This window comes from Cavia porcellus, unplaced genomic scaffold, assembly GCF_034190915.1.
Source record: "Cavia porcellus strain 051 isolate PalLab524CR breed Dunkin Hartley unplaced genomic scaffold, mCavPor4.1 scaffold_25, whole genome shotgun sequence".
NCBI lineage: Eukaryota > Metazoa > Chordata > Mammalia > Rodentia > Caviidae > Cavia > Cavia porcellus.
In genome coordinates, this window is record NW_026947508.1 from 9971787 (window position 1) to 9997992 (window position 26206).

At 41.6% G+C, this 26206-nt stretch overlaps 1 protein-coding gene across 6 annotated transcripts in view; it reads left to right on the top strand.

Moving 5' to 3' along the window:
* The window catches only part of Prdm2 (PR/SET domain 2), a 109688-nt gene that overhangs the window by 35842 nt on the left and 47640 nt on the right, over positions 1-26206 (top strand). For 5 of the 6 annotated variants that reach the window (XM_063235543.1, XM_063235542.1, XM_063235546.1 and 2 more), the window contains 2 exons: positions 4246-4398; positions 10765-10891. In XM_063235543.1, coding sequence (XP_063091613.1) covers positions 4246-4398; positions 10765-10891 — 280 coding nt within the window. Of the gene's footprint in view, positions 1-4245; positions 4399-10764; positions 10892-26206 lie in introns of those variants that run through there. The other variant, XM_063235544.1, reaches the window with a different exon arrangement.

Below are 26206 nucleotides of genomic sequence, written 5' to 3' on the forward strand. Positions count from 1 at the left end.
GATAAAGTTTTCCTTTGGGAATTGTTATTTATTCACTCACTTAATACCTGTTAAGCTTTTAGCATGAGCCCAGCCCTGTGGGTTTTTTTTTTTTTTTGAGACAGGTTCTTGTTAAGTAGTTCAGGCTGGCCTTGAACTCACTATGTGTCCCACACTGGCCTCAAACTTACGATAATCCTCTTGCCTCAGCCTCCCAAGTGCTTGTTACAGGCATATGGCACCACTCTAAGCAACGAAGAAATCTGATACTGATTGTGATCAATTAGTTATAAACACCGCTGTACTTATAACAGTCCCAGCCCTGTCTTAAGTTCTGGATCACTAAACTTGGCATATAACATCGTGGTGTTATAAACTACTGCTAATACTTAATGGAGATTTTCATGTGTGGAGTGAAGACTTAGATTTAGAAATCACCCAGATCTTTCTGTAGATGAGAAGTCTGGGTTTCCAGTAACTTGCTTGGTGTCTTGAGGCTGTTAGTCCTGGAGTTGTGGTAGCAGCCAGCCTCTCAGTTGCCTCCCTGGTAGTCTTTCTCCTGGCAAAGACCAGAGACTCTCCAGCTTTATTGTCTTGTGGGCCTGTGGATCTCAGAGTTTTCCATCTTTGTGACAAAATATACACACTGGCAATTTAGGAAGTAAAGAGTGTTTATTGTGTTTACTCTTCTGGAGATTCACATCTGAGATTGAGAGTCCATCCCCACGGTTTTATCTCTGGTGATCACAGCACGTCTTGATGGGAGCCTGTGCAGGAGAAAAATGGTCACATCTCAAACCTCAAACTGGGCGGAGAGACAGGGATCATGTCGGGTCTCAAGTGCTTCTAGAGGGCTAGACCCCAGTGACCTAAGACTCCCCATAGATCCTGCCTCTTAATGGTCCACCCAGAAGACAAGGCTTTGAGCTCAGGATCTTTGTAGAAAACACAGATAAACTTCAGTAGTACCCTAAAATTCCCCCAGAAATGTGCAAATGCTTGTACGGAATTGTTAAATGTCCATGCTACCATAGATAGAATTTCTGATTTAAGGATTGGAATAAATTATTTTGTTCACCCAGTGGATGCTGATGGGGCCCTGCTGTGAACGTCTCTTATGAAGCTTCCACTGTTGGGAGATTTTCCAGAAACAGCTACGTAGCAGGTCTGAAGCCTACTCTGAGTAATTTCAGACAGGGGTTGTTCAGGGCCACTTGCCTGCTAGACCCATATTGGACTGGGCTTTGAGGGCTTGAGAGGCCAAGCTGTTTACTTTTTCAAATAGTATTTTGGAGTTGCTTATACAAATGGACAGCGTATTGGAAAATGACCTCTGACAAATGGACTTGTAAAGTGGGTGCCCACCACTGTGACCATCTAACTACACATATCTAAGTACAGTTGCCCAATTATACCTCTAGAATAAATTGCTACAAATGTATATGTTGTTAGAGAATATTTTTATATATTAAACATTTGTCAGATACTGCTAAATACCACCCTATAGAATTACACTAATGAATTCTGTGTCGGTACTTGAGAAAATGATGTCACATGTCCCTCTCTGTATTACTTTTCTTTTGATTCTTTTTTTTTTCTTTTTTTGGTCCCAGGGATTGAACTCATAAACTTGCACTTGCCAGGCAGGTGCTTGTGCCACTGAGCTAAATTCCCAGCCCTGTATTACTTTTCTTAAAACCGCTTTTTTACCAATTTAATAGGTAAAAAAATTTTAATTTCAAAATTGTGATTATTGCATTTTTTAAAATGAGGATTTAGCTAAATGTGTGTTACTTTGTGAATTACCTGTTTGCTTATTTTTTTTAAATGAAGTGTTTATCCCTTTGTTTTTGTGCATCAGTCAGTATGACTTAGAAGACACCTTAGTTCCTTTTGCAAAACAGTGAGCTATGTGCAAAGAATGAATTCACTCAACTGAAACGTGTTGCTTTTTGAGAAGGTCTTATTGACTGGATGGCCCAGAAATTTCGCAGCATCTGTATTGCTATTAATGCAGATGGATGGCCTAGCCGCCTCTTCCATGCTAGGTTTTCATGGCAGCTGTCTCTGTGATCCCACTGATCTCTGTTGCCATGCCAGTATGGGGGGCAGGGATTGAGTGGGACCCTAGCGTCCACTGGGATGCATCAAAACAAGATTCCTTCTGTGAGCCCAGTGGCAGTGTGATTCAGGTATGATGGAAATAACCCCTGTGTAAGTTAGTAAGACATCACCAGCATTTAAGGGTCATCTCCATTTTTCTTATTTTAATATGTTGGCAAGTGCAGTATGTTGTTTTTGTGTGTTACGTTTAACTTGAAATTTTGCATTGGATTGTTGCTTCATAGCATACTATTTGGAGAGGTATCAGGAGAAGTACATGTGTGCGTGTGTGTGTGTGTGTGTGTGTGTGTGTGTGTGTGAGAGAGAGAGAGAGAGAGAGAGAGAGAGAGCGAGAGAGAGAGAGCTGAGGGTGAATGTGACAGCGAAGTGTGAAAGAGTCTAACACAGCATGGGTAAACTTAGAATGGTATGGACAGGTGTTTAGTAAACAAGCACTCTTGGAAAAAACTCAGGGGGCTGCTTCCCTGACCATGAGGATACTCAGGGTGGTGCTTGTGATGATTACATGAAGTAGCTGCAGAGCGCTCTAGTGTGGTCCCTGCCACAGTAAGTGCTCCGTGGATGACGGCACTTATACACTCATGTGTAATGATATCCTTTCCTTCATTCTGTAATTATTTTTTTCCGGCCTGCTGTAGACCAGCTCCTGGTCAGGGTGTTTGTTGAAAGCACTGCAGTGAGTGGAGGAGCCAATACTTGATGAGGGAGAGAGTCACCAAAATTCGAGGGCCTCAGAGCTATGAGGAAAGATGGGCAGAGAAGGGTTTGCAGTTTCACTTAGGATAGACAGGGAAGCCATTGATGAATGGGGGGTATGCAGACATGCTTTGTCTTTACTCCAATTAACTAAGTGACTTTGAAAGGAAATGTATTTGCTTTTGATCTTTGATTTGCACATGCTGAAATGGGAAATAATACCAAGCACAACTTCACAGAGTTAAGTGAGGCTATGCATAAAGCATGTAGCATTCTGCTGGACAAACTCCTACCAGGAGGAAAGCGATGTTAGAGCCCAGGAAAAGGTGGGTGCTGGCACCCAGACAGCTGGGGAGAGCAGTGATCTTGCTGCCAGCTGGGGAGCTGGAGCTTTGCTTCAGAAGAAAAGGTGCAGTGCGAGGATGAATAATGTGTGTGGGAAAGGAGAGAAGGAAGGAACAGTGGTGGTCGTGGCTGTGTGGGGAAGAGAGGAAGCATCTCAGGTCTTTCCTTTCCTAAAAATAAAGTAAAAGACATGCTTCTTTTGTTCACCATGTCTGCACTCGTTCTGTTGTAGTGCCTACTCAGGTGTTTTGCAGCCTAGTTTTGGGGAACATGACATTTGTGTACGTAAAATTTAAGAGTTAAAAATCATTGCAAGTAGACCTTCTTTAAAATGGAGCTGTGAGAAATAAATGCTGGAGCGATTTGGGAAGGGCAGACTAAGCAGGGTTGATGAGGGAGGCTTCCTGCAGAAGTTGATTGGATGTGATCCCGAAGGAGGCAGCAGGTTGTGATCTTGTCTTGAAAGGCACTGATACTTTCACAGTGGGGTCTCCCTCACCTTTGTCCTGGCGGATCCGCTGGATGGGGCAGGTGTGAAGGGGAGCTGAGATTACAGAAGTTCGTGTCCTGTCACCCCACGGACGGTGGCTGGTTCACTGTATGTGCTGATTTGCTGAAGTCCCAGCCAACCCAGCTGGAAGGGGCCTGCTGACCTGTGCGCCATAGCAGAGTCAGGGCCCAGCACCGACTGGCAGAGCCACCCAGCGAGCTCGAGCTCGAGGGATTTGGGTGCCGCCGAGCTGCTGTGGGCTGCCTTTACTGCTCTGTTACCCTTCAGGTCACAAGTTGTCTCTTGTTCTTATGCACATACTTGCAAAACATTTGAGGACCAACAAACATATTGTCTGTAGTTTATATGTTTATAAACTATGTTTGGGCAAAAACAAGCCCAAATAGAAAATAATGGAAATTACACAGTTTTGAGTGTCAGCTTTCACCTTGCATTTTTCTTTTTCCCTGTTACTTTGCTCCTCTGAATTGTTTTATTTGGAGTACTTGTATATTATAAAAGAATTACTTGTTTGAAAAGTTGAAAATGAGAACATTTTAAGTACTCTTGTTTAAGCAAAGGCTTTTCTTCTTTTTTCCCCCATTCCCAAGGTATATTATCCGAATTTGGGATGGATGTGCATTGATGCCACTGATCCTGAGAAGGGGAACTGGCTTCGATATGTGAATTGGGCCTGCTCGGGAGAAGAACAAAACTTATTTCCCCTGGAAATCAACAGAGCCATTTACTATAAAACTTTAAAGGTAACAGTGTTGGAATTAGCTGCTCGTTATTCTGCATGCGTCTCCTAAATGTGGTCCTTAGCTGTGACTGACAATAACTACTTTTCAGACCTTGAAAGGATTATAGTTGAAGTGGTTCATCTACACGCTCAACTCTGTGTGCTAAATACATGCTTGCCACTGCTTTGCGTGCGTCAGGGATCTAAAGTACGCAGAGCATGTTGGCTAATTACACGCTGCATCTTTCTAGATACCGTTGATTAAGCCTGTGGCAGCTGCTCCCCTCCTCCGAAGATGCGGACGCATTGGGAACTGTCTGACTGGCAGATTTATCCCCGCTAAGAAACTCTCAATAGCCGTGGTGGTGCTGTGCTAACTGAAAACACATTCACAGTCTTCAGTGTAAATGAAGCCATCGATTAGCTTTTCTTTCCTTCAGTTTTACTCGGAATAGAAACTAAACAGAACATGTTTCTTTCTTTTGCCAAATTTTTCTTTGAAGACATTAATTGCTGAGATGCAAAGAAGAGAAAAGCTATGTTTAAGGCTGCAGGCAGGCACCAGGCACGTTCAGGAAGATGCCGTGAGGAAGAGCTGAGTGTTCCTGGGTTTTAGCTGTGGACAAGACTGCATCTCATTCCTTGTCTTCACCGGTCGTGTTCTCCAGGAAGACAGAGCTGCATACTGTTTGGGAATTACCCTAGGTGGAATCTTGAGGCTGTAAGAATACCTGTTTGAAATAGGTACCCTTGCTAGAATTGTGACAAGGCAAATGCATCTTTATTCACCTACCTGCACCTGTAGGTCATAGATAGGGGAACAGCCCATTGGGAAGAAAGTAATCTCTGTGGGGTTGAAGACTCTTGATGAGCAAGTGTGGAAGGTGGTGGCCAGCTTTGCAGTGTGCTGAGTCTTGTTAGTGTGGTGTCCCCCGCCTTTGGAAGTTTAGCTAGTATATGGCTGTTTAATTTTCCTCTGTGGCATTTTTGCCTGACATTGTCCCCCAGTTATACTCTTACCTCACTGTTACCCATGTTTTGCTTCTAGCAGTGGAGGACTTCTTTTTATTTTATTTATTTGTTTTGGTGATGCTTACTTGCTTATGACTTGTAAAGCCTTGTTTCCCATTTCCCCCCCTTGCTGGATTACAGAAGCATGTCTTTCTGGTAGGTGTCACTGTGCAGTTTTGTTATACTAGATTTGAAATTGGATTCAAAATGTGATTCAAGGATCATTCTCTTTCTCAGAGCTAAAGTGAGAGAGAGGTCTGGTTGATTCAGCAAGGTAGAATCCTGGTGGAAATGAAGAGCAGCCAGGGGATGATGAATGAGACAGCTAAGGTAGTGGGAATCAGGTTCTTCAGGGGCAGTGGCCCCAGGAAACACGAGGCACTGCTTCAAGTTAAACGCGTGTTCCTCTCTGCCAGCAGGTTTGCAGAAGCAGAGAGTAGCCAGGTAGAGTGGTAGTTGGGAAAGTGACCTCTGAGGCTACACGCGTTGGTTAAACCCTGCTCACAGGGGTTTTTTTGTGACTCACAGTAAGTTGGAGCCACTTCTCTAGCTCTGTGAACTTGGCAAGTCCTTCCCATATGCTTCAGAAAGATACAGGTCATTTTAGTATTGACCTCACAGAGTTACTGGAAAGGACACATTAGTGTGTAGGGGCAGAGCTGAAGCACCTGGTAAGTGCGGATAAATGACAATTCTCCCTTTTGGTACAGTCAGAAGTAGACGCTCAGGAGCAGACTGCTTGGTGACTGTTGGCTTTTGGGTGTGTGGCATGTAAAATTCCTCCATCTGTTTTGTCATCTGTAAAGATGGAGGAAGTAGTACAAGGCTAGTGCCCCTTATCTGGCACACATAGCCCCTGAGGTGTTTCAAATTGTGGATTTTGGCATATCTGCATATACATGATGAGATATTCTTGGGGGTGGGACCCAAGTCTAAACATGAAATTTACTTATGTTTCATATATACCTTATCCATGTGAACAGAAGGTAATGTTAAGCTGTATTTTTAGTGTTCCTGACTTTTGAGTGTGAACTGTCACACAGGGTCACTTGTGGCATTTTCTACATGTGGCATCACGTCAGCATTCAAAAAATTTCAGATTTTGTAGCATCAGCATTTTGATGTGTGGATTACTGATGCTTGGACACTGCGTTTGTAAAACTAATTCATATTGTTATTAAGATTAAATAAGCCTGGTGAGGGATATAGCTTAGTGGCACAGCACCTACCTGGTATGTGTGAGATCATGAGTTCGATTCCTGGTGCAAAAAAAAAAAAGATTAAATAAGCCAATATATAGCAGCTTAAGTGTGGGATGGCTATACTATAATTTTTACCTGTCTTTGTCCCATATAACACACTTATGATCTTGGCAGGCCTCCCCCACTGGTGACCTTTGATATTTGCTCAGATGTGCATGAGGCCTTTTAGATTCCTTACTGGTGAACACCTAACTGTATTCTTTTGGATTAAGCATTCTGTGAGGTGGATTTTGTAAATGATTACATGTGATGTTCTCGGGGTTCTGTAGCACTGTCGCAACTTATACTACCAAGGTAATTGGGAAATTTTAACATCAGATTTGTTTGCACTATTATTAAAAAGTATTTTAAATCCCCAAAAGTTAACTATTAAGCCTGCCTGGCTTAATAGTTTCCATTCCTTCATCTGTTCATTAGTTTGACAAATGCTTATTTTATTGAGTGTACCAGTATGTAAAGAGCTCAGACAAGGTCTCCAGGCTCATGGAACTTACACTTTATTGGGGAGGAAGTATATAACAAGCAAGTAAATAGGTTAAGAAAATTATCTCCGAGAGCAGTCAAGTCCTCCCAAGACAGTACAGTGCTGTAGAGAGTGCTTAGATGGGAGGAGGGCTGCTTTGGTTCTAGGGAGGTTAGGAAGGGCTCTTCTGAGAAAAGACATTTGATTTCTGCCCATGGGTAGAAAGGAGCCAGCCATGCAAAGATCTGACCAGTGCGGGAGGAGGGACCATTAGAAACAAGGACCTTGAAGTTGAACTGCCCTGGTAAAATGCTGGTTTATAGGTATGTACTCATATGCAGAGAAGATAGCGTGCTTGGTTTCTTAAAGGTTGTCTAAACCCACAGGAAAAGTTGGAAAGGTTTTAAGTCTTGGTTTCATTTTTTCTTTCACATTAAAATACAGCACAGTCACATGCTCCTCTAGGTAGTGTCCTATGGTGTCCTATGAGGTCATATGGACCAGTGATCTTGTAGCCTGCTTAGTTCTTGTGAATATGCTCTTAAGATATTTGTACCATGGCAGAATTGTCTAACGACACATTTTTCAGAATGTATCTTATCTTTAAGAAACTCATGATTATGTGAAAAAAGAAATTGTTGGTCTTGACATTATTTTTTAAAACATGGATTTGTATTTCATTTAACAACATGACTTTTCTTCCAAAATTTGACACAGGAAATGTTGAAAATGTTAAGATGTGCAAAGAAAAATCAGTGCAGTGCAGAAGAAAGCAATCCATGATTTAAAAAAATACTATTTTCCTTTTAATAAGGAAATGTTATCTGTGTAGTTGTTTCAAGTAAATTTGGAAAATATGTAATGCCAAAGTGAAATAATATCTCAGTTCCTGATAATTTTGAAAGTTATTTGATAGGCAACAAATCAGATGATCTAGCATTTTGCCAACCCATTAGGCTTTAAAAATTTTAACTTAGTGATACAAACAGCTTTGGAATATTTTTGTAGTGCTGTTTGCAGCCACAAAAGAGTAACATGGAGCACAAGTGCCTTCCTACGGCAGTTTGTGCCAATATGTAACTCAGTTGCTGGTACAGTCAGTACTCGGCTGGTGTCTGCTGTGGAGAAAGCATGGAAGTATGCTCTTATTCTTAGAAGTTTCCAGAAAATGCCTGGTGGTTGTTTCCAGCCAGTGTTCTGGTGGTGCTGTTTGGGTAAGGAATATGTTAAGAATATATTTGCCTTTATTCTTTCCTGTATTTTTACTTTGGTTTATTTTTATTTTGAGACAGAATCTTGCTTAGGTGCCGAGCCTAGGCTCAAATTTGTGATTTTCCTGTCTCAGTTTCCCAGATGCTGGGATTACGAATGAGCAACCAGCATGCTTGGCTATGTTCATTCCTTTACTTATTTTAAGACTTTACACATACAGCCCTAATTTAGATTGGTTTTCTGAAAATTTTTTTGTGTGTTTTCTTGTTTGTTTGTTTTTTTGAGTACCAAGGATCGAACTAAGGACCTCACACTTGCCAGGCAGTGTGTATGCCATTGAGCTAAACTCCCCTGGCCCTGTCTGAAATATTTTTGATACCATGATTTCATAAATAACAAAAAGAAAGGAATTACTTGGTGTTTAATCTAGAAGTAGTTTGCTTTTGAAGAGGAAACAAAGCAGGTTAGCTCATCAGAGTGCCGAAGGGCATTTACAATAACTGTTTTAACTCAGTATTTATTTTGTGGGAGAACCCAGGGCTTTCACACTAACCTACATTCCTAGCCTTTTTTATCATTTTTATTTTGAGACAGTGTCTCACTACAGTAAGTTGCTAAGTTATCCAGGCTGGGCTTGAACTTGCAATCTTCCTGCCTCAGCCTCTCATACTTGTTGGGATTATAGGAGAGTGCCATCATGCCCAGCTAAAATTTTATTTATTAAATTAGGTGTTTTGGTGTAGGTTTACTTGATTCAAGAAAGGAAATAATACATTGGTTCAAAGGTAATAAAGTGACACATTTGAGCCATTCTTAGAGAAAGCACAAACATTATTTTTAAAGTTCTTTTAACAATTTAGCCTGTCTTGAAATTAACAGAATTGTGCAGAGAATGACACAGTAATGTTTACTTTCACTGGCTGTATCTAAGAAGGTATGTTGAAGTGAGGAATGATTGTTTCTAAACTGATCCTTGATGGTAATTTCTCTCCTTTTCGAATGACAAAACTCAGGATCATTTGCTTACATAATCATAGTGCAATGATCAAAATCAGGAAGCTAGCATTGACACTTTTCCTTACAGGGAAAGAATACTGCTGTAATTCACTTGTATGTCTTATCAGTCCCCTCCATATAGACAGTATTACCTTAGTCTCTGATAACCATTCAGTTTTGAGAACTGGATAATTGTTTTATAGAATGTCTCATAGTTTGAGGTTCTCTCACGATTAAATTCGACATCTGTCTAGTGGGCAGAAATCTCCCAGAACTGATGCATGTTCTGTGCATCAAGAGCAAGTGGATATCCATTTGTCTCCTTTCCGAGACACTTTTTCTCCTTTATGATTGATATTTGTGGGGAGATTTTGAGATGATGCAGATACTGTATTATGCTGCAAACTTTCACCTGTTAGCATCCACTAGTGAATCTTGCCTGAATCATGTATTGCTGTTAAGATTGTCAGTGATGGTTTTCTGATTTCTTTATTTCTTTTCACTTATTATTGAGATCTATCTACTCCAAGGAAGAAATTGCCCTTTGTTTCATTCATGTCTATAGGACTCATCGATTCTTATTTTATTCAGTGGGTTTGGATGGTATTCTTGGAATTTTTGAATAGATGAGTCATTCAAGGAGAAACCAATACGCCATTTGTTTAAGGTCCAGTCTTACCACGCATCATATTTTGTTCTTCAGAATCTTGTAGGTGTAATAGGTATGTTGAAGTTCTGTCCGAATTCATCCCACTTTCGTGACTTGTTAAGGATTTGATGTTGAGGGAAGCATTTTTTAGGTATGTCCTTCGGTGTTTAAAAGCTGTGGTATAAAATCTTGATGTCTGCAATCCGAGCCAGGTTGGCAGCCCTGCGTAAATGATGTGATGCACTATCCCAAGCTGCTTTCTGTTAGCATTTCTGTCATATACATAGCTGTGGATGGATAAACGGGCTTAATTTGCGCTTGAAATCAGAAACATCATTGCCACTCCTGTTAGCATGCTATTTGCTTAATTGTGCTTCAAATTCTCATCCACTCGAATTTCGTGGGCAGAATGGTTCTGTGTTATATTTTGTCTTCGGTGTGAGTGGCCTGAGGCTTAGAGCAGCAGGACGCACCTGCCGGTTAGATTACTTCAGCCACTCCTGCCCTTGTGCCGGCAGCGTGCTGCCTGCGTTAGTCCCTCCCCAGTGCGCGCGGCCGGGAGCCCCTCCTAGCAGAGCCTCCCGCTGTGCGCGCTCCCGCGAACTCCTCCCAGCGGCGGAGCCTCTGTGCGCTCGCTCCTGAGCTCCTCCTCCTCGCGTAGCCGGCCGCGGCGCGGCGCCCGCCCGACAGCTGTTTGCCATCGGCGCGCTGCTCCCGCCCGCCCGGGTGTCGCCCCACCCCTGCCAACAACCGTCGTTCTGATTGGTCCGACCCTTGTCTCTTCTCTCCCCGCAGCCAATAGCGCCGGGCGAGGAGCTCCTGGTCTGGTACAATGGGGAAGACAACCCCGAGATAGCAGCTGCGATTGAGGAAGAGCGAGCCAGCGCCCGGAACAAGCGGAGCTCGCCCAAGAGCCGGAAAGGTAGGACCCGCCGGCCGGCAGCCACCCGCTCCCGGCCCGGCGCTGCGCTCGGCCTGCCCGCCACCCCGCCGCCGCCAGCCGAGTCGCGAGCCGGGCGCGGCGCCCGCGGCGTCTGGGTGACCTTTTCCGGACTCGGCCCGCCCGGCCCGCGATCTGCGCGATCTCCGCTCGAGCCGCTGCTGAATCACGGCGGCCGCCGCGCTCGGGCTGTTGGCGAACTTGTGTCGGAGCGCGGGCGCGGCGGAAAGTGCCAGGCAGGCCCGGGTGCGGGCTCTGCCCCACGGCGTCGGAGTCGGGGCGCGCCGCGCTCGGCCTCCGCCTTCCGGTCGGCGTGACAGCAGCCCAGCGGCTCGGGCCCGCCGCTCAGGACGGGGACGCGGGACCGGGACGCCCGGGGGGGGGGCACCGGAGGAGTGCGAGACCGGGGGCCGAGAAGAGAGAGATGGGGCGGCCTGCCGGCGGCGACGCACCACGGCTGCGGGCGGTGGGCTTCCCCGGGGATGCTGAGGGCGCGGGAGGCAGGGGGCTTGTTGTGTCGGGCTGACCCACTTCTCATAGTTTATGATTTATGATGTTTTTGAACAAAAGGCAAAGAAAGTGTAGTCACACTTAGGAAGGGAGGGGATAATTTCTGGGCAGGAAAATAGTTTGGTTGGCTATATCATATTTCCAGCTGGCATGCTGATACGTAGTTGGAATTTTTTATAAGAATTTTAATCCGTTTGGGAATCTTTTATAGAGCCCAGTTTGAATATGTGTCAAGGTACAATATGGTAGTTTTTTAAAATTAATACTTTTTTCCCATCTAAAGTCTTAAGTTTGTTTTTTTATTAATACATCTTAAGTTTGTTTTTTATTAGTAATTCTGTAGCACATCTTAGGTCTTAAGTACAATTTTCTAATAAATCATCTGAACAAATGAGTCCGTTCTTTACCCAGAACGTTTGCAAAGTATGTTGTGGAAGTCAGACTGCAAATAAAATCATGGACTTGATTTGGAGAATTTTAAAAAATATTTAAAATGTAGGCAAAAAGTCCGTTCTGATTTTACAGTTATATGGTCTTTGTTTTTCCCAGCATAATGAAAATAGAACCAACTCATCCAGGGGATAGTTGGTGGGCTTCTTGATGACTACAAATTCTCTTTTATTTGTTGAAGGTGATTTAGTTGCTGCTGTAGGTCACTAAACTGAAACATTTTGAATCAAAGGATCAGTCTAGAAGATTCCAGGTCTTTTCTTTCTTTTTTTAACCGTTTCAAATCTGTATTGGGATTTTGTTGATACTAAGCTGGGTGGTTGTTTTTGAATTACTGTAGTGATTACTCTAATTCGGCTTATCCCTTTATTTAGTATGCATTTTGCTTATAAATAATGTCACCAGCCTTTCCAGGTAAGTCCAGGTGGGGACTGGAGACTGGGAGATGGGGACTTTTTACTGAGCCATTAAACATTCTAGTTATTATAGCTTAATAACAACTTTGCTTTAAGACTTTTCTGTTTAGGGTACTTTGGTGTACACTTAGAACCTATTTCATTATGCTTTAGTCTTTTATTTACTCCTTAATTTATTGTTCTACTCACTTAGTTGGATGTGGAAAAAAATCTGAAAAATTTTATTACCAATTATAGGAACTTCTGTGTTTTTACACAATATATCCTTAAGTGTCTGATTTTTATATTGTTAATACTTCTTATAACTAATCCCAATATGTTTATATTTACTATGGGAAGCATACAACCCACCTAAACCATCCTAATTTTTTAAAATTTAATTTTTTTCCAGTACTGGGGATTGAACCCAGGGCCTTTGCACTGAGCTACATCCTCCACCCTTTTTTTTTTTTCTTTTTTTTTTAAGACAGGGTCTTGTATATTCCCCCAGGCTGAGCTCAAACTTGTGATCCTCCTGCCTCAGCTTCTCAGAGTGCTGGAATTACATTCCTGCACCACCACACCCAGCTTGATTTTTTAAGTTTTAATTAAAAGACTTGCATGAAGCTCATGATTAGAACGTACAGTTCATTTTGGACGGCTTACTGGTAAAGAGCCCTGTTTACTCTCTGACCTGAAGTGTGGAGAGTTTAAGTAGTGAGTCAAACCTTCTTTATTTTTAAATTAAATACTCTGAAAGCTAATTTATAGCTTGCAATGACCTGAAATGGAGAACTTTTTAACTCAGTTCTGTTTAGATCCTGTGTGTGATCTCAGACATTTAAATAGTATCTTTCAGGCAATGATATCAGAGAGTGAATCAACGTAAGTTTCACACAGAGGCAATGTTACCTTAATATTTCTGAAAGCCAGATGTTGACAACATTAAGCTGGACAGGTAGCATGACATTAGGCCTAACCTCATTTCTGTTATGAGAGAAAGAAAGGGTTGAATTCTTCACACTTCTGGACCTCAGCTCCTGTGCCTGACAGCTGCTGTGCCCACAGCTGTGCATTGCACATGGGTTCTTTAAGGATTCATCAATTACTGGTGAATCACAAGTCCTGCGAAGCAGTGAGGAGACCTGTTCCTCACATACAACAAACCACCCTTTCTAGTTCCCTCTCTTTGTCATATTAATGCAGCTAGTGTGTAAGCCCCTGGCATGTGCCAGACACTCTCCTAGGTAGTACAGCTCATTGCTAAGCAGAAAGGCGGCAGTAATTCCTCTCGTGGTGTCTGCAGCCTGGGCTGGTGGAGGAGACAGTGCATCAGTGCGTCACTGATGAGTGCCTAGATGGTTGGCTGGCAGGTAGTAAGTAGGCACTCAATTAATAGTCATTGAGTGGCAAACAAAGGCTCACACAAATAGTGTACAGAAGGCAAGGACATAATCCTGGGGGAACACAGTTCGGATTGTCTCCGACCAAGGAGCATGCAGTTTTGCTGTGGGTCAGCCAGGCATATTTAGCTTGGATTCCCACTTTTTACTTCTGTTTAACTTGTTACGTGTCTGAGCAGCCCCTGTAACAGGACAGTTTAAACTTCAGGTAAAGAGGAAGGGAAGACTTAAGGTTAGATGTGTTGGGCTGTTTTAATGTGAGCTACAGGTGGATGATAATCTATGAAGTAGCCTAGAAAAGGCCATTTTAGAAGTTTTTATCATTTTAATAATCTTTGTCCACTATTTGGACTGTGAGAAATGAGAAGCTAAGTTTGCTTATTAGCAGTGAACAATGATCCGAACATTTAGTGTCTTTTTTATTTTTTTATTTTTTAGTGTTGGGGATGGAACCCAAGGCTTCTTGCATGCTAGGCAAGTGTTCTGTTACTGAGCTGCACTGCCAACCCATCTAAGGTCCTTTTAACCTAAAGAAACAATAACAGCCTGACACACATGGGCTTGGTGGAAGGAATGGGAAACACAGACACTCCAGTGTCTACCAGGAGTGGGACTTTGCACAGGTCGTCTTCCTGAGGTTTAGTACCCCCGTATCTGAATATGGATTTCGGTAGTGATGACGCCAGCGCTGTGTAACCTCACCAGGTGGCCCAGAGTCGGCAAGATGAGGGAAGGGAATGGGCTCGTGGGCGCTTGGCGACTGTCAGAGCTCCATCTGCGTTTCTGCTGAGGGAAGACCGAGCTTACAGGCTGTAGCCAGTGGATATTTCTGGACCACATGCAGAAAGTCCATGTAAGCACCAGCCTCTGCCGGCTTGTCCTCCCCACCCTGTAGCCGCTTCACCCTTCTGGAGGCCTACTTCTAACCCACTGACCTCCGCTGTTCCAGCAAATCCGGAGAGAAGAGTTATTTATAGCAGCAAGAAGTTCTATACCTGATAGCTGGATGGTGAAGAAGCTAGAAAGTGTATAGCAAAACCAGTAGTTCTCTAAGGTCGCTTGACAGGTTCCCATAATCCTTTATAAAGGCCTTAAATAGCGCCTTAGAATAGCAACAAGTTTGTAAGTAAGGAAATTAGTTATCATGGAACAGTCAAATTATAATCAGTTTAAAAAGGAAATATTTCATTTTGTCTCCTCGGTCAGAATTGTGCAAGTGAAAAAAATCTTGGTGCTTTAACGACACTCAAGTGTTTTGAAATTGCACATGTTTGAACATCTTCAAAGCTGCCGAGTAACTGACGCCCGTGAAGATGTACAGTCAGCTTAGGGAAGTAAAAGTTCCACATGCAGAGCACTCAGGCCCAGGCAGTTTAAAAAGCAAAAGTGCCAGCCCAGCAGTGCACACTGCAAGAACTGGTGCCATTGAGAACAGACAAAAGGCCCTCGGAGGCTGCGCTGGTGGTGTTGTGGGGAGTGTCTTGTTAGGGTGGTGGGGTAGAGACGCTTGGGAGCCTGGGGGCTCTGAGCAGTATGCTCCCTAATCCCCTACCAAGTACTTGTTGAGCCTGCATTGGATGCTGTAATGGGCCTCATGGTAAGCAAAGAACCAGAGTGAGGGGCCTGGTTTTCATGGAATGTTACTCAACAGCTAGGGGACTCCAGGCCACAGATGAACAAGACAAGCCTCATACTGTGTGGCTCTAGTTTCGGTGCGAGTCCAGCCTTTCTGAGGCTGTGACATGAATGGCACAAGTTACAGTAAAGGGTTCAGAGCTCTAGAAAGAGGGTCAGCTTGGCATTCTGGGAGCATTGCTGCTTATGTAGAAACCCTTGTGAGTATCTTGGAATTGCGAAACACAGATCTGATAGCCAGGCTGCCAGTGTGCATGCGGCTGATAGATTGGGGCCATTTGAGAGATGGCTGTGCGTTAGGCACTAGATGCCCCCTGTATAGAGCTGGGGGTCTGTGTTATCACATCCAGGTGCATGTCACCCTTGAGTGTTCTGGTTGGTGTGTGCTGGCGGGGATCCAGCTAGAGAGCAGGACTTAGTGTTTCAGGATCAGCGGGGTGCGCCACGGGGAGCATCTAGAGGGAGTTTGGGGAATGGAAGGAACAGTGCCCAAGTTGTTCTTCTAAGGGATGTGGGAGGTTACAGGACGCTGCCAGACATCAGGTGGGAAGCAGATGCACATGGGGATCTCAGATGGCGATGTGGAGTCTGCAGGACAGAAAGTGTACCCCCCAGAACACTGAGTATCCCATGAGCTTTCATAGTAAACCTGTGCTTGTTTGGATGGTACATCCCAGCCCTCTGTGGCATGCACGCCTAACCATCTCTAGCAGCTCACAGCTCTACTTCAGGCTCTTTGGCCAATGCTGAATGACAGAGGCCTGGCTGTCATGTCTGAGGACTGTGGCAGTTGGTCCTGGTAGGCTGGTCTTACACCCGTGGACTTCAGGGCCCTCATCCCTAGTTGTTTGCCCATGTGGAGCAGCAGAGCGTGAGGCAGATGGAGGACGTAGTGTTCTTGTGCTTGCATTACGGCCTCAGGCTTGTTGCCTTGACCCAAGCGGGCGGGGCCCTGTTTGGTTGGTCATGGCAGGGCCTGTCCCTGCCTAGCACTTGGGGCCTCTGCTGAGCACTGGACGACCTAGCTCTGGGAGCAGCCTGCCACCTTGATCGCTCTGATGCTGCTATGGTGTCGAATTTTTTTCTTTTTTTAACTTCTAGTTCTGTTTCCGTCAATTGCTACAAATTTTGGTTAAAAAGTTGGTATTTTTATCTTGTTCCTTTGATTCTTAATATTTGTGACCTTGTTTGTGGGAAATTAATGAGGATTTCCAGAACATCTTCCAGAACTTTTTACTATATTTTAGTGGTTGGATTTGCTAAATCATAGTATATATTGTGACAGAAACATTCTTTCAAGCATAACTGAGTGCATTAAGAACTATGTTGTGTCCTGTCTGTTCTGTGGTTGCTATTCTTGACTCTTGTCCATTATAATTTGAAAGGTAAGACTTGTGCAATACCAAAAAAGGTTTGTTTATGACTGTTTTGCATAAGGTAAAAGATAGGACCATATAAATAAGTTCAAAACAGTTTAATTGGCTTTTTAAAAATCCACCTGTAATTTGAAATTCAAAAACAAAAAACAATTTCTTGTTCTTTTCCCGAGCCATGAACACCAGGTTCTTTTCTGAAACTGCAGTTTTAAATCATTTGTAAAACTCCTGCAGTGTTTCCTCCTCCTACGCAGTTTTCACGTTGTATGTTACTCATACCTGCTTCAGTACATGGACTTAATGTTCCTAGGAGCGTTACAGAGAGGAAGCTGTAGTTTTGTATTTGGAGTTGCTTCTAAAGAACCGCAAGGATTGGATAGACACCCCAAGACTGCCATTTTGGAGGTTAAATACGGATGTGCATGTCCATGAGTGAAGTTTTGAGCAGAGAACTAGAAATTGCAGTTCCGTTAGCCTGGCATGGTCCTCTGGTGACATTCGGTTTACTTGTTTATATTTCACATGCTGCCAGGAGCAGCTCTAAAGTTTGGTTTTATTCATGTTAATAGTTCGGTTTGAAATAGTTTAAGGAAGCTGAGTGATGCAGAAGCAAGTCATTTGAAAACGGCGTGGTTTCTCTAAGTGAAAAAGATAAATCCTGAAAGTAGCTTTTTTTTTTTTTTTTTTTTTATAAAAGAACTCAAGATTAAACTGGTTATATACATTACAAGAATATCTGGCCGAGTTCATTTATTAGATGTGTTTTTACATAGGCCCATCACATCCTTACGGGATAAGTCATTTCTTTCTACTGTTAGTGGCAGTGTTGGCAGCTGGTTTCTGGTCCTTGGTGCTCCATGTACACCATCTGATCTTCTCAGTTACTCTGTAAAAGCAGGGATCATTGTTCTTTATAGGAGGGGAACGGTGCTAAGAGGGGTTGCATGCTTTGCCCATCTTAACAAGGTTCTAAGTTAGTGAGTCTGTGTCTTACATAAATCCAGTCTTATGTTGTTTCTGCATAGTATAGTTGTACAGTATATGTCTTTTAAACTTTACTAATTAGCCAGGCTTTGTACTACTTGCTAAGGAATTGCTCACTTTAATTCTAAGTCTTAAGGCAGTGATTAACTGAAGTCTTCGTCATAGGAAAAACTAAATTGTGTTGAGAAATGATACCCGGAGTTATTTTTGTTTTGGAGGTTTTTGGATTGAATAGATTTTCTATATTTCTTTAAGTACCCTAACACACAATTCTTAAAAACATATTAGTTTTATTCCTTGTGGCTTTTATCTTTTTTGTTTGTTTTTTTAGTCATGTTTGTTGATTTAAAGCAATGTTTATTGGCGTATGTTCTCTTACATTTTGTATTATTTTGACTTCAGCTTTGAAAACCACATGAACATAGCAGGATTTTATTTTCCCTGCAAGCCCCTCTGTACTGTGGATGGTAGTGGGTCTGGGCGAAGAGGTTTCTTCATTCAGTTTGACCTTTTGGTGAGTTCAGGGAGTGGTAATTTTAGCTTTCTCCTCTGCAATACTTGTCCTCTTGTGAGAATGACTAGTTGTTCCACTGATAAAATACAAACTTTTAAGTTTTCTTAAACTGAATGTGATGGGTCACGATAATGGTCTGATGAATGTAAAAACTGACCCTAAGTGCAGCTTTGATTTGTTTGTAAATAGTTGAGTGAATTGTACATCTTTTTCTCACTGTTTTAGGATGTGACACAAAGATAGGGATTTCAGGGTTTCTTTTGTCAGGATGTTTATTTGTGGGGAATAGCTGTTCATAACTGTGCTCCTCTTGGAAGGACCGTATATATATTTGTGTTGTTTGAAGCAATACCGTGGTAAGAGATCTCATTTGCTGATGAAGCTGTTCTGGTCCTGACTGCTTGACTCACTCCACCGGAAGAGTGTCAGAGGATGCCAGGAGGGGAGAAGAGTTGTCCTAACCTGTTGCATGCACACTTGCATTTTATGAAAAGCTGGATTTCTTTCTGTGCTTATCTTACAATAGAGCCTTTAGAGTTTTTGTATGTGTATACATTTTTAAGAACTGTGACTCTGGAGTAAATTGTAATATGTTTTTTTTTTTTTTTGTGCCTGCAGCCTTTCTTGAGAAGATTTTATTCAGTTCCTTAAAAACTTAGTAGGTAGTTGACACCTCCTCATACCCCAGACACACAGTAGACACAAGGCAGAAATGTGGCGTAGCTATCTGTGCTTTCATTTCTCAAATCTCTTAAGTATTTTTTTTCCTGGCTTACCTTTTCTCCAAAAATTAGGAACAAGTAATTTTGCCTAAAAGATTAAACCTTGGTGCATATGTTAAGAACAGTAAGGTCCCAAAGTATTACGAAGTAAAAGACCAGAAATTTCTCCGCATCCTAGAATATTAATTAATTGTAACTGTTTTCTTATTTTTCTGTCTGTGGTTATGGGCCCAGAATTTCAAAATATTTTTTGAAGGAAGTTTTAATCATTACCTGATAAATGTATAGTTACTTAAATGATCTATGTTAAAAGTATATAACATTTGTTTGTAATATAGTTTCCAAGGCAAGAGATTTACTCTTAAATAAGAAGAGTAAATTACTCATACTCTTATTAATAGTTTGAGGCAAGAGATTTACTCTAGTGATAGAATAATGATATTGTGTGTGCATTATGTAAAAGCACCAATTTCTAAAATGACATCTAAAATCCTTGCTAATCTATTTTTTCTTGTTAATCTCACCATACTTTTACTTTCATATGCCTTTTGTTAGTTCAGTCAGTGTCCAAAGACCAAAACCCGTTTTCACTCATAATAAGCTCCGTCTTGCCAATTCCCTGTAGTTTCAAAGGTTTGTCTTCATTTGGTTAAAAAAAAAAAAAATGTAATAAATGCCACTTAGTCTAAAATCCCTGTCTTTTTTTTCTATTTAAGCTATAGTGATAAACAATCTTTCCTGTTGTATTTATAATCCTACCTCTTGGTGCAGCCTTTTGTAGGTTTAAGACATCACATGCCACAAAAATGAAGACAAACTGGTTTGTTCAGCTGTGTTTCTATCCTCAAAATGGAATTATGTGTGATGTTTGGAGTTGGCAGTACAGTTTAAAATACACAACAGTGCAATTTCTTTTGTAACCCTTTTTGCTGTTTGGCTACTCAGGTTGAGCTTTCATTTGTTTGGCAGTTTGAGGTGTACAGTGTGCCTTTCTAGTTCTGTTAGCTGTTTTTGTTGTTGCTTTGTTTTTAATTTGTGGGGCTGTTAGAGCCTCTTTTTCTGTAGACTGAAGTGATCATTGGCTTCGTGTCCTAGAAAAGGATATGGACTTCACTGTGAAGATGTTAATGTTGGCGTGAGGGAGTCTGAATTCTATGCATTGTGTAGTAGGTTTATGCTGTGGGAGATGCATTGGGAAACTAGTCTGTGTTCTGATCTTTCATGTCTGAAACATGTGTTCTAGAGGAGAGATGGTAATGTGGTAGGATTAATGCTGAAGTTGAAGTTAGTTTTCCTGTCAGTGGTAGCTAAATAAAATAATAAGAGAATATAAAACTTTTCAGTAGTTGCAATTTGGTTAGAATGTTTACATGAGGGGCTTAAGATTCCCAATTGGTTTTTCTTGAAAAAAATACTATAAGCTGCTAAATGTACTGTTATCTTTTCCATGTTAGGATGATCTTTTCTATGTTAGGTGGAGGATAGTAGTATTTAATAATATGATTAAATTTGAGGAGTAAACAATGGCTGTTTCCAGTTATATTTCTGTCAAAGGTATAACTTCATGAATTAAAGATAAGAAAATAATAGAAATTTCTGTCTATGTCAAGATAAATTCATGGCTGCAGTAGTATATGAAATATTAAAAAGTGATGCTGAACTTTATTTGTGATCCTTTTGTTGTTGTTTTTGATACCAGGAATCAGAAACAAAGGACCTGTGGGTGCTAGGCACGTGCTTATGCCACGAGCTATATCTCCTACTGTTTATGATCCTTTTAAGTTTTAGAGAGAAAAGTTTCTGTAAATCTCATGGGTAATTGTCAGAAAGTACATGGATTGACCCTCCATTCAATTTGTATGCCAAATTTTCATGTGTGAGTGTGTGTGTGTGTGTGTGTGTGTGTGTGTGTGTGTGTGTGAGACGGTTTATGTTGACCCCTCCCCTCAGCCTCATGCAATCATGGGCGTGGCTGAATCTAGTGTTTGTGATTGGTTCATTGTCTAGCACTGGGATTGGTGGTATGAGTGCTGCACCTGCCTGGGGTAGAACCAGCATACAGTGTAAGGGCAGGAAGAAGGCATATTTTCCCTCTTTTGGTCTGTTTGTGCTTGCTGTTTATGGTGGCCATGAACGGCCGCCCTGCCATGCCATCCTGGTTTGGAGCCCCCTGAGTATGGATGGAAACTTACAAAAACTGTAAGAAATAAACCTTCTTTTGCTTCTTGCTTCACTTTGGGCATTAGGTATTTTGGCTCAACAAGGAGAGAAGAGTAACTAAGACAATTTTGGTCATATATATCTCTATATATATGTTATGAGGTCTTCCATGTAACCAAATTTTTATCTGGGTAGAAATACACTGGATGGTTCTTCACTGTAGCTTTCAAACAGAACACAAATTGATCAGCACTTTGCAGGTGAATGGCTCATTTAAATGGTCTGAAATGTGTGTATGTGTGGTAGAGGATAGAGGGAGAAATTACAGACTCAGCTGTATCTTGATGTTAGGAAATGTACAAAGCATGGTACTTATTGTGATTTACTAGGTATAGCTGTGGAATTGAAAGGCCAGCTTCAAGTAACAGCCACCAGGTAATACTACTGTGGGTACTTGTTTTGCTCTTTAGTTTATAAAGCAAGTTTAGGACCTACCCTGCAGTGTTGCTTTGAGCACTGAGAATCTTATAAAACTATTTCTGGCCAGCAACCTTTGTTTCATCCCATTATAATGGGTAGCACTAACAAAATTCACCATGATGACTCTGCCTGTCCTTTGGCTTATCGGTATACTTCTGAAAAATGAATCCTTTCAGCATTTTCTGACATGTTCTTGTTCTTGTAAAAATCCAGATATTTTGCTTTAATTTGTGGAATGAAAGACTTTCAAATTAGGTAAGAGTAAAGGACTTCTTTGGATCTGTAACTCGATAGAGCTCATGGCATGAAGGAATTCCTCCTCTACAGAGAGACCTGCTTCTCTTCAAAGCTGTCTTGTTTCCCTTTTTACCCAAACTAGCACCCTTGTGCTTACACAGGTTGATAGATAGATGAGTCTGGAATTTGATTTGTTGCATGTGCCTGATCAGCAGTAAGCGTGTCCCCTTGTCTGCTTGCTGCCCAAAGGAAAGGTGTAAGATTTTCTTACTGGTTCATATCACTTGTGACTCTACTGTGATGTTGTAACCAGATTTTGTTGTAGTTTCTTGAGACAAGGTCTTTCTTTTTAATTCAGGCTGCCCTTGAATGTATTGTTCATCCTGGGCTGGCCACAAATTAGAGATAATCCTCCTGCCCTAGCCCTCCAAGTGCTGGGATTATAGGTGTGCGCCACCATGCCTGGTTTTTAACTAGGTATTGTGTAGGGTAGCGTTTTGGATAAATTTTGAGTATTTTTTTTTTAGGTTTGGGTATAAACAGGCTTGAAAGATTACTTTGTGGGAGCGCTTGGAGGGCTATCTTTGATAGAATTCTTTATAGTCTTTCTGGGTATGAAACTGATGAAAAGCAAAAGCATGAAAGAACCATTTTCTTACAGGAAATCACTAATTATATTAACCATACCAATTTTGGGAAAGCACATGCCATCATTTCTCAGTGTGAAATCATTTTTGAACATTCTGAGAAGTTGGGGTCTTTTTCAGGGATCACACACAACCCTTCCCTGCCTTTAATAACAAGCGGCCTGCAGTTCCCAGTGTTGCTCTTTAAATGTGTTTGTCCCGCAGTGACTATCTAGAGAGGAGTCTAAGATCTCTTAAAAGATTCAAAACCACTAACATGAACCTCAGTATGTTTAGTTTTTAAAAATTAACCAGAATTGGTTAGAGAAATACAGTCAATGGAATTAAATACTTAAAATGAATTATACTCACAACTTATACTGTTGAAGCACCAAATAATAACTACCAGAATTCTCTTTTGTCTCCTGCCCTCAATGGTCTTGTACATGTCTGTAATGATTTCTAGGTGGGGCCCAGTGTTTCCATGTAAAACCAATGAACAAAACAAATGGCTCAATTAGGAAATGTTAGTGGAAACAGAATGTCATTGTCGTCATAAGAAGGAACATATGTTGTCACTTTAGACTTGGAGGCGTGGGGATTCTGCATTTTGTTAAGTGGAATCTGCACCGAGTACTCCCAACCTTTGATTCCATTTGAGGCTGCCGGCACCATGCAGCATTCTTCATATGTGTTACCTTCATATGTGTTTTCTCTTCGGTGACCATACTGGGTCATTAATACTGTTCTGAGTCATAGTTGGTTCCCATCTGCCTTGAACAGGACTTTTTCTCATTATTTCTCAAATCATGACCCAAAGATTGTACAGTAGTTACTTACCAGTTTGGTTTTGTGGGTTTCTGTTTGTTGTTGAGAATCTGTATTATTCAGAGTGTCACCCCAACAGCAAGACGCCAGCCTGATGTCTCCTCTCACCCCTCACAGGGAGAACATGTGGTCCTCTGGGCATGGGACCCCCTCTGGGAGCAGGTGAACTGAGTGACCGGGTTGAGAGTGAGGCTCTCTTCCTGGGCACAGTCCTAGGAGCACTGGTGGTCCCTTCAGGGCCCGCCTCCTTGGCTCCTTTGTTCCCCATGGGCATTATATTACCCACCATACTGGCCAAAGGTAAGAGTGTGTACTGGAGCCCTGTGCGGGATGAATCCTAGGGATGGTCAGGGTTTGCAGTCGGCACCCTTCTCATAAGGAGCCCACTAGGATTGCAGGGGACCCAGTGTCCCTCCATTCTGACTGCCTTGCTTTATGTGGCCCCATCTGTACACCATCTTCCACACTTTCATCTCTCCTTTTCTCCTTCTCTATCCTGCTCATCCCTTCATTTTGTTTTGAATGAAGTACAGATCTCCAGAACATCTTTTCCACTCAACACTTGCTCTGTGTTCTCCTTAGTAGGCCTTTTTGGGGCTGCAAAGGAGTTGTTACACAAAGTTAAGATACATAACTTCGTTTTTAAATTCTTAATGCAGACATCTTTGTAGTATCTCTGTGACTTTCAAAGGGTTGGGTAATTAATAAGCAACCTTTGCAAAGTACCAGAAAAAAGTTGTTTTAATCTAGCGTGAATAATGAGCGGGGACTAACTTGGCATTGAGTCTGCTATAAACTAGTAAGTCTCAGAATGAGAAATGTTGGATAGGCCAGTAGAATTTTGCTTTTAGGTCGAGATCTATTAGAAAACTTTGGAATGGAACTTAAAATGGAATTTACAGTTTAAAACATGAAAAATTATGAAAATGGATTTTAGTTCCTTCTGTGCTGCTTTGATCTGAAAGACAGCCTTAGCAGTGTGGAGTTTGTCAGGATGACTTTTATATTTTACCAACACGCATGTGGATACCTCCTGAGGTTCAAGGTGCTGCCCGTTGGCATAGTGATGTGTCTTCCTCAGTAGGTCTGTAGAGACACAGTGACAGGAGTGGAGAGCTCCAGTTTTTATAAACCTCTACCAAAAATGTAGCGTAGTCAAGTACTTAACTACTCTAATATTTTTAGGAAAAGCAGAGTAACAGCTACTAAACAATACTCATGATTGTCACAGTTGACTGCCAAAGTTTTGGCTCTCAGGTTAATACCAGTAGACACTGCAAGTGATTGTCTAAATTAGATATTTGATTTAAATAATGATGGGTGTACTAACTGTTTTCAGTGAAACAAGAAAAAATACGAAATGTTGTGTCTGAGAGGAGACATTAATTTTTTGTTTGAAGTCGTAATACAGAAAAAAAAGAATTGAAGGATGTTAAGTACCCCAGAAGGTTAATGATGATAATGTGACTACTTAGCAGTTTAGTAATAGCTTATGAATATTTTTTATTTATTTTACATATTTGTGTGTGGGTAGGTGGTATTGGATTTGAGGTGAGTGATGTTTCTGGGGGTAGTGATTTTTCTTTTTCTGACCAGTTTTACTGGGTGTGCAGGTAGAAGATAGAGAACAGAGAAAACCCTTCAGCAATACTGTACTTGCTGCTATCCCGGCAAAGTGAAAAGTGGAAGACTTTTTCAGGTTGTGCTTTTGTAAAATTGTCACCAATAGAAATGGTTTTTTTTTTTTTTTTTTTCTTTTTCTTTTTTATCGGTACCAGGGATCGAACTCACGACCTCCTGCTTGCAAGGCAGGTACTTATGCCGCTGAGCTAAATCCCCAGCCCCCACCAATAGAAATGTTGTATGTTACCTTCATTTTCCTTTTGCACGTGTTTGTTTTTTCTTCTTCTTTTTCTTTCTTTTTTTTTTTTTTTGACAAATGCATATATTCACTAACTTGCACAGTGTAACCAAGAATTCATGTTAGAAAGTATAATCAGATGGGGAAAAGTAGACCCTCAGTGCCTTGGTACCTTCATTCACAAACCAAATTGAACAAGAACCAAATCAAATTTCCTTATAAGGTCAACACTAAACCTAACCATTGAATTTGATTTGTTTCTTGTCCAACTCAGTTTGTGACCAGAATTCATGGAAAGAAACAAGTTCACAAACATAGGTTCCACTTATCACATTGCATAGTATGGCCTGATTTTAATAGTGTGATTTGGCTATCGTTCTGGCATTTGGTCATTTTATATTTTAAGTATTTTAATTATAGTTTTTCTTAGATTTATGTCCAAAGTTTTGCTTCTGAAAGTAATTTCGAACTATATTTTGTAGGTATTTCATCAGAATATAATATTTAAAGTCTAGCGCAGACTTTGGGGGGACTTTCCTCGTCGCTGGGAATAACCTGCTTGTGAGTGCAGTGTTGCACCCTGTTTCAGTGTTGCTTGGTGCTTGTAGTGCACACCTCTGCTGCTCCAGGTGTTCACATTTGACGTTCATTTTCCCCGCCCAAGTAAGTGCTTCTGAAAATCATGGGCACAAATGTAGAAGGTAAAGTCATAGGTAAAGGCAAAGAAATAGAATAGGCTAGCAGTTTTCTTAAGTTTAGAAGTGTTTAAATGGGTAAATCACCTTGGGTAAATCATCATGGGTAAAATCATATTCTTTAATGCCACAAGATGTTTTAGGTTGTAAAGACTGTAGGAAAAATTAAGGCTTTCTTAATTTGAATTTGCCAGTTTATTTGGGGAGCTGTTCTAAGATTTGAAGTTACCCCTGAAAACCATTATAAAAGCTTATTTGAGAAAAATTAAAAGTGTGTTTCTCTTAAGCTTGTGCTCTTTGTAGCACCCCCCCTCCAGTAGGGAGCAAGCATTTCAGGAATTTATATTACAATCTGCAGAATGCAGATCTATTGTTTCTATTGGAAGCAAAGCCTACAGTGTTATTTTAAAACCATGAGCAA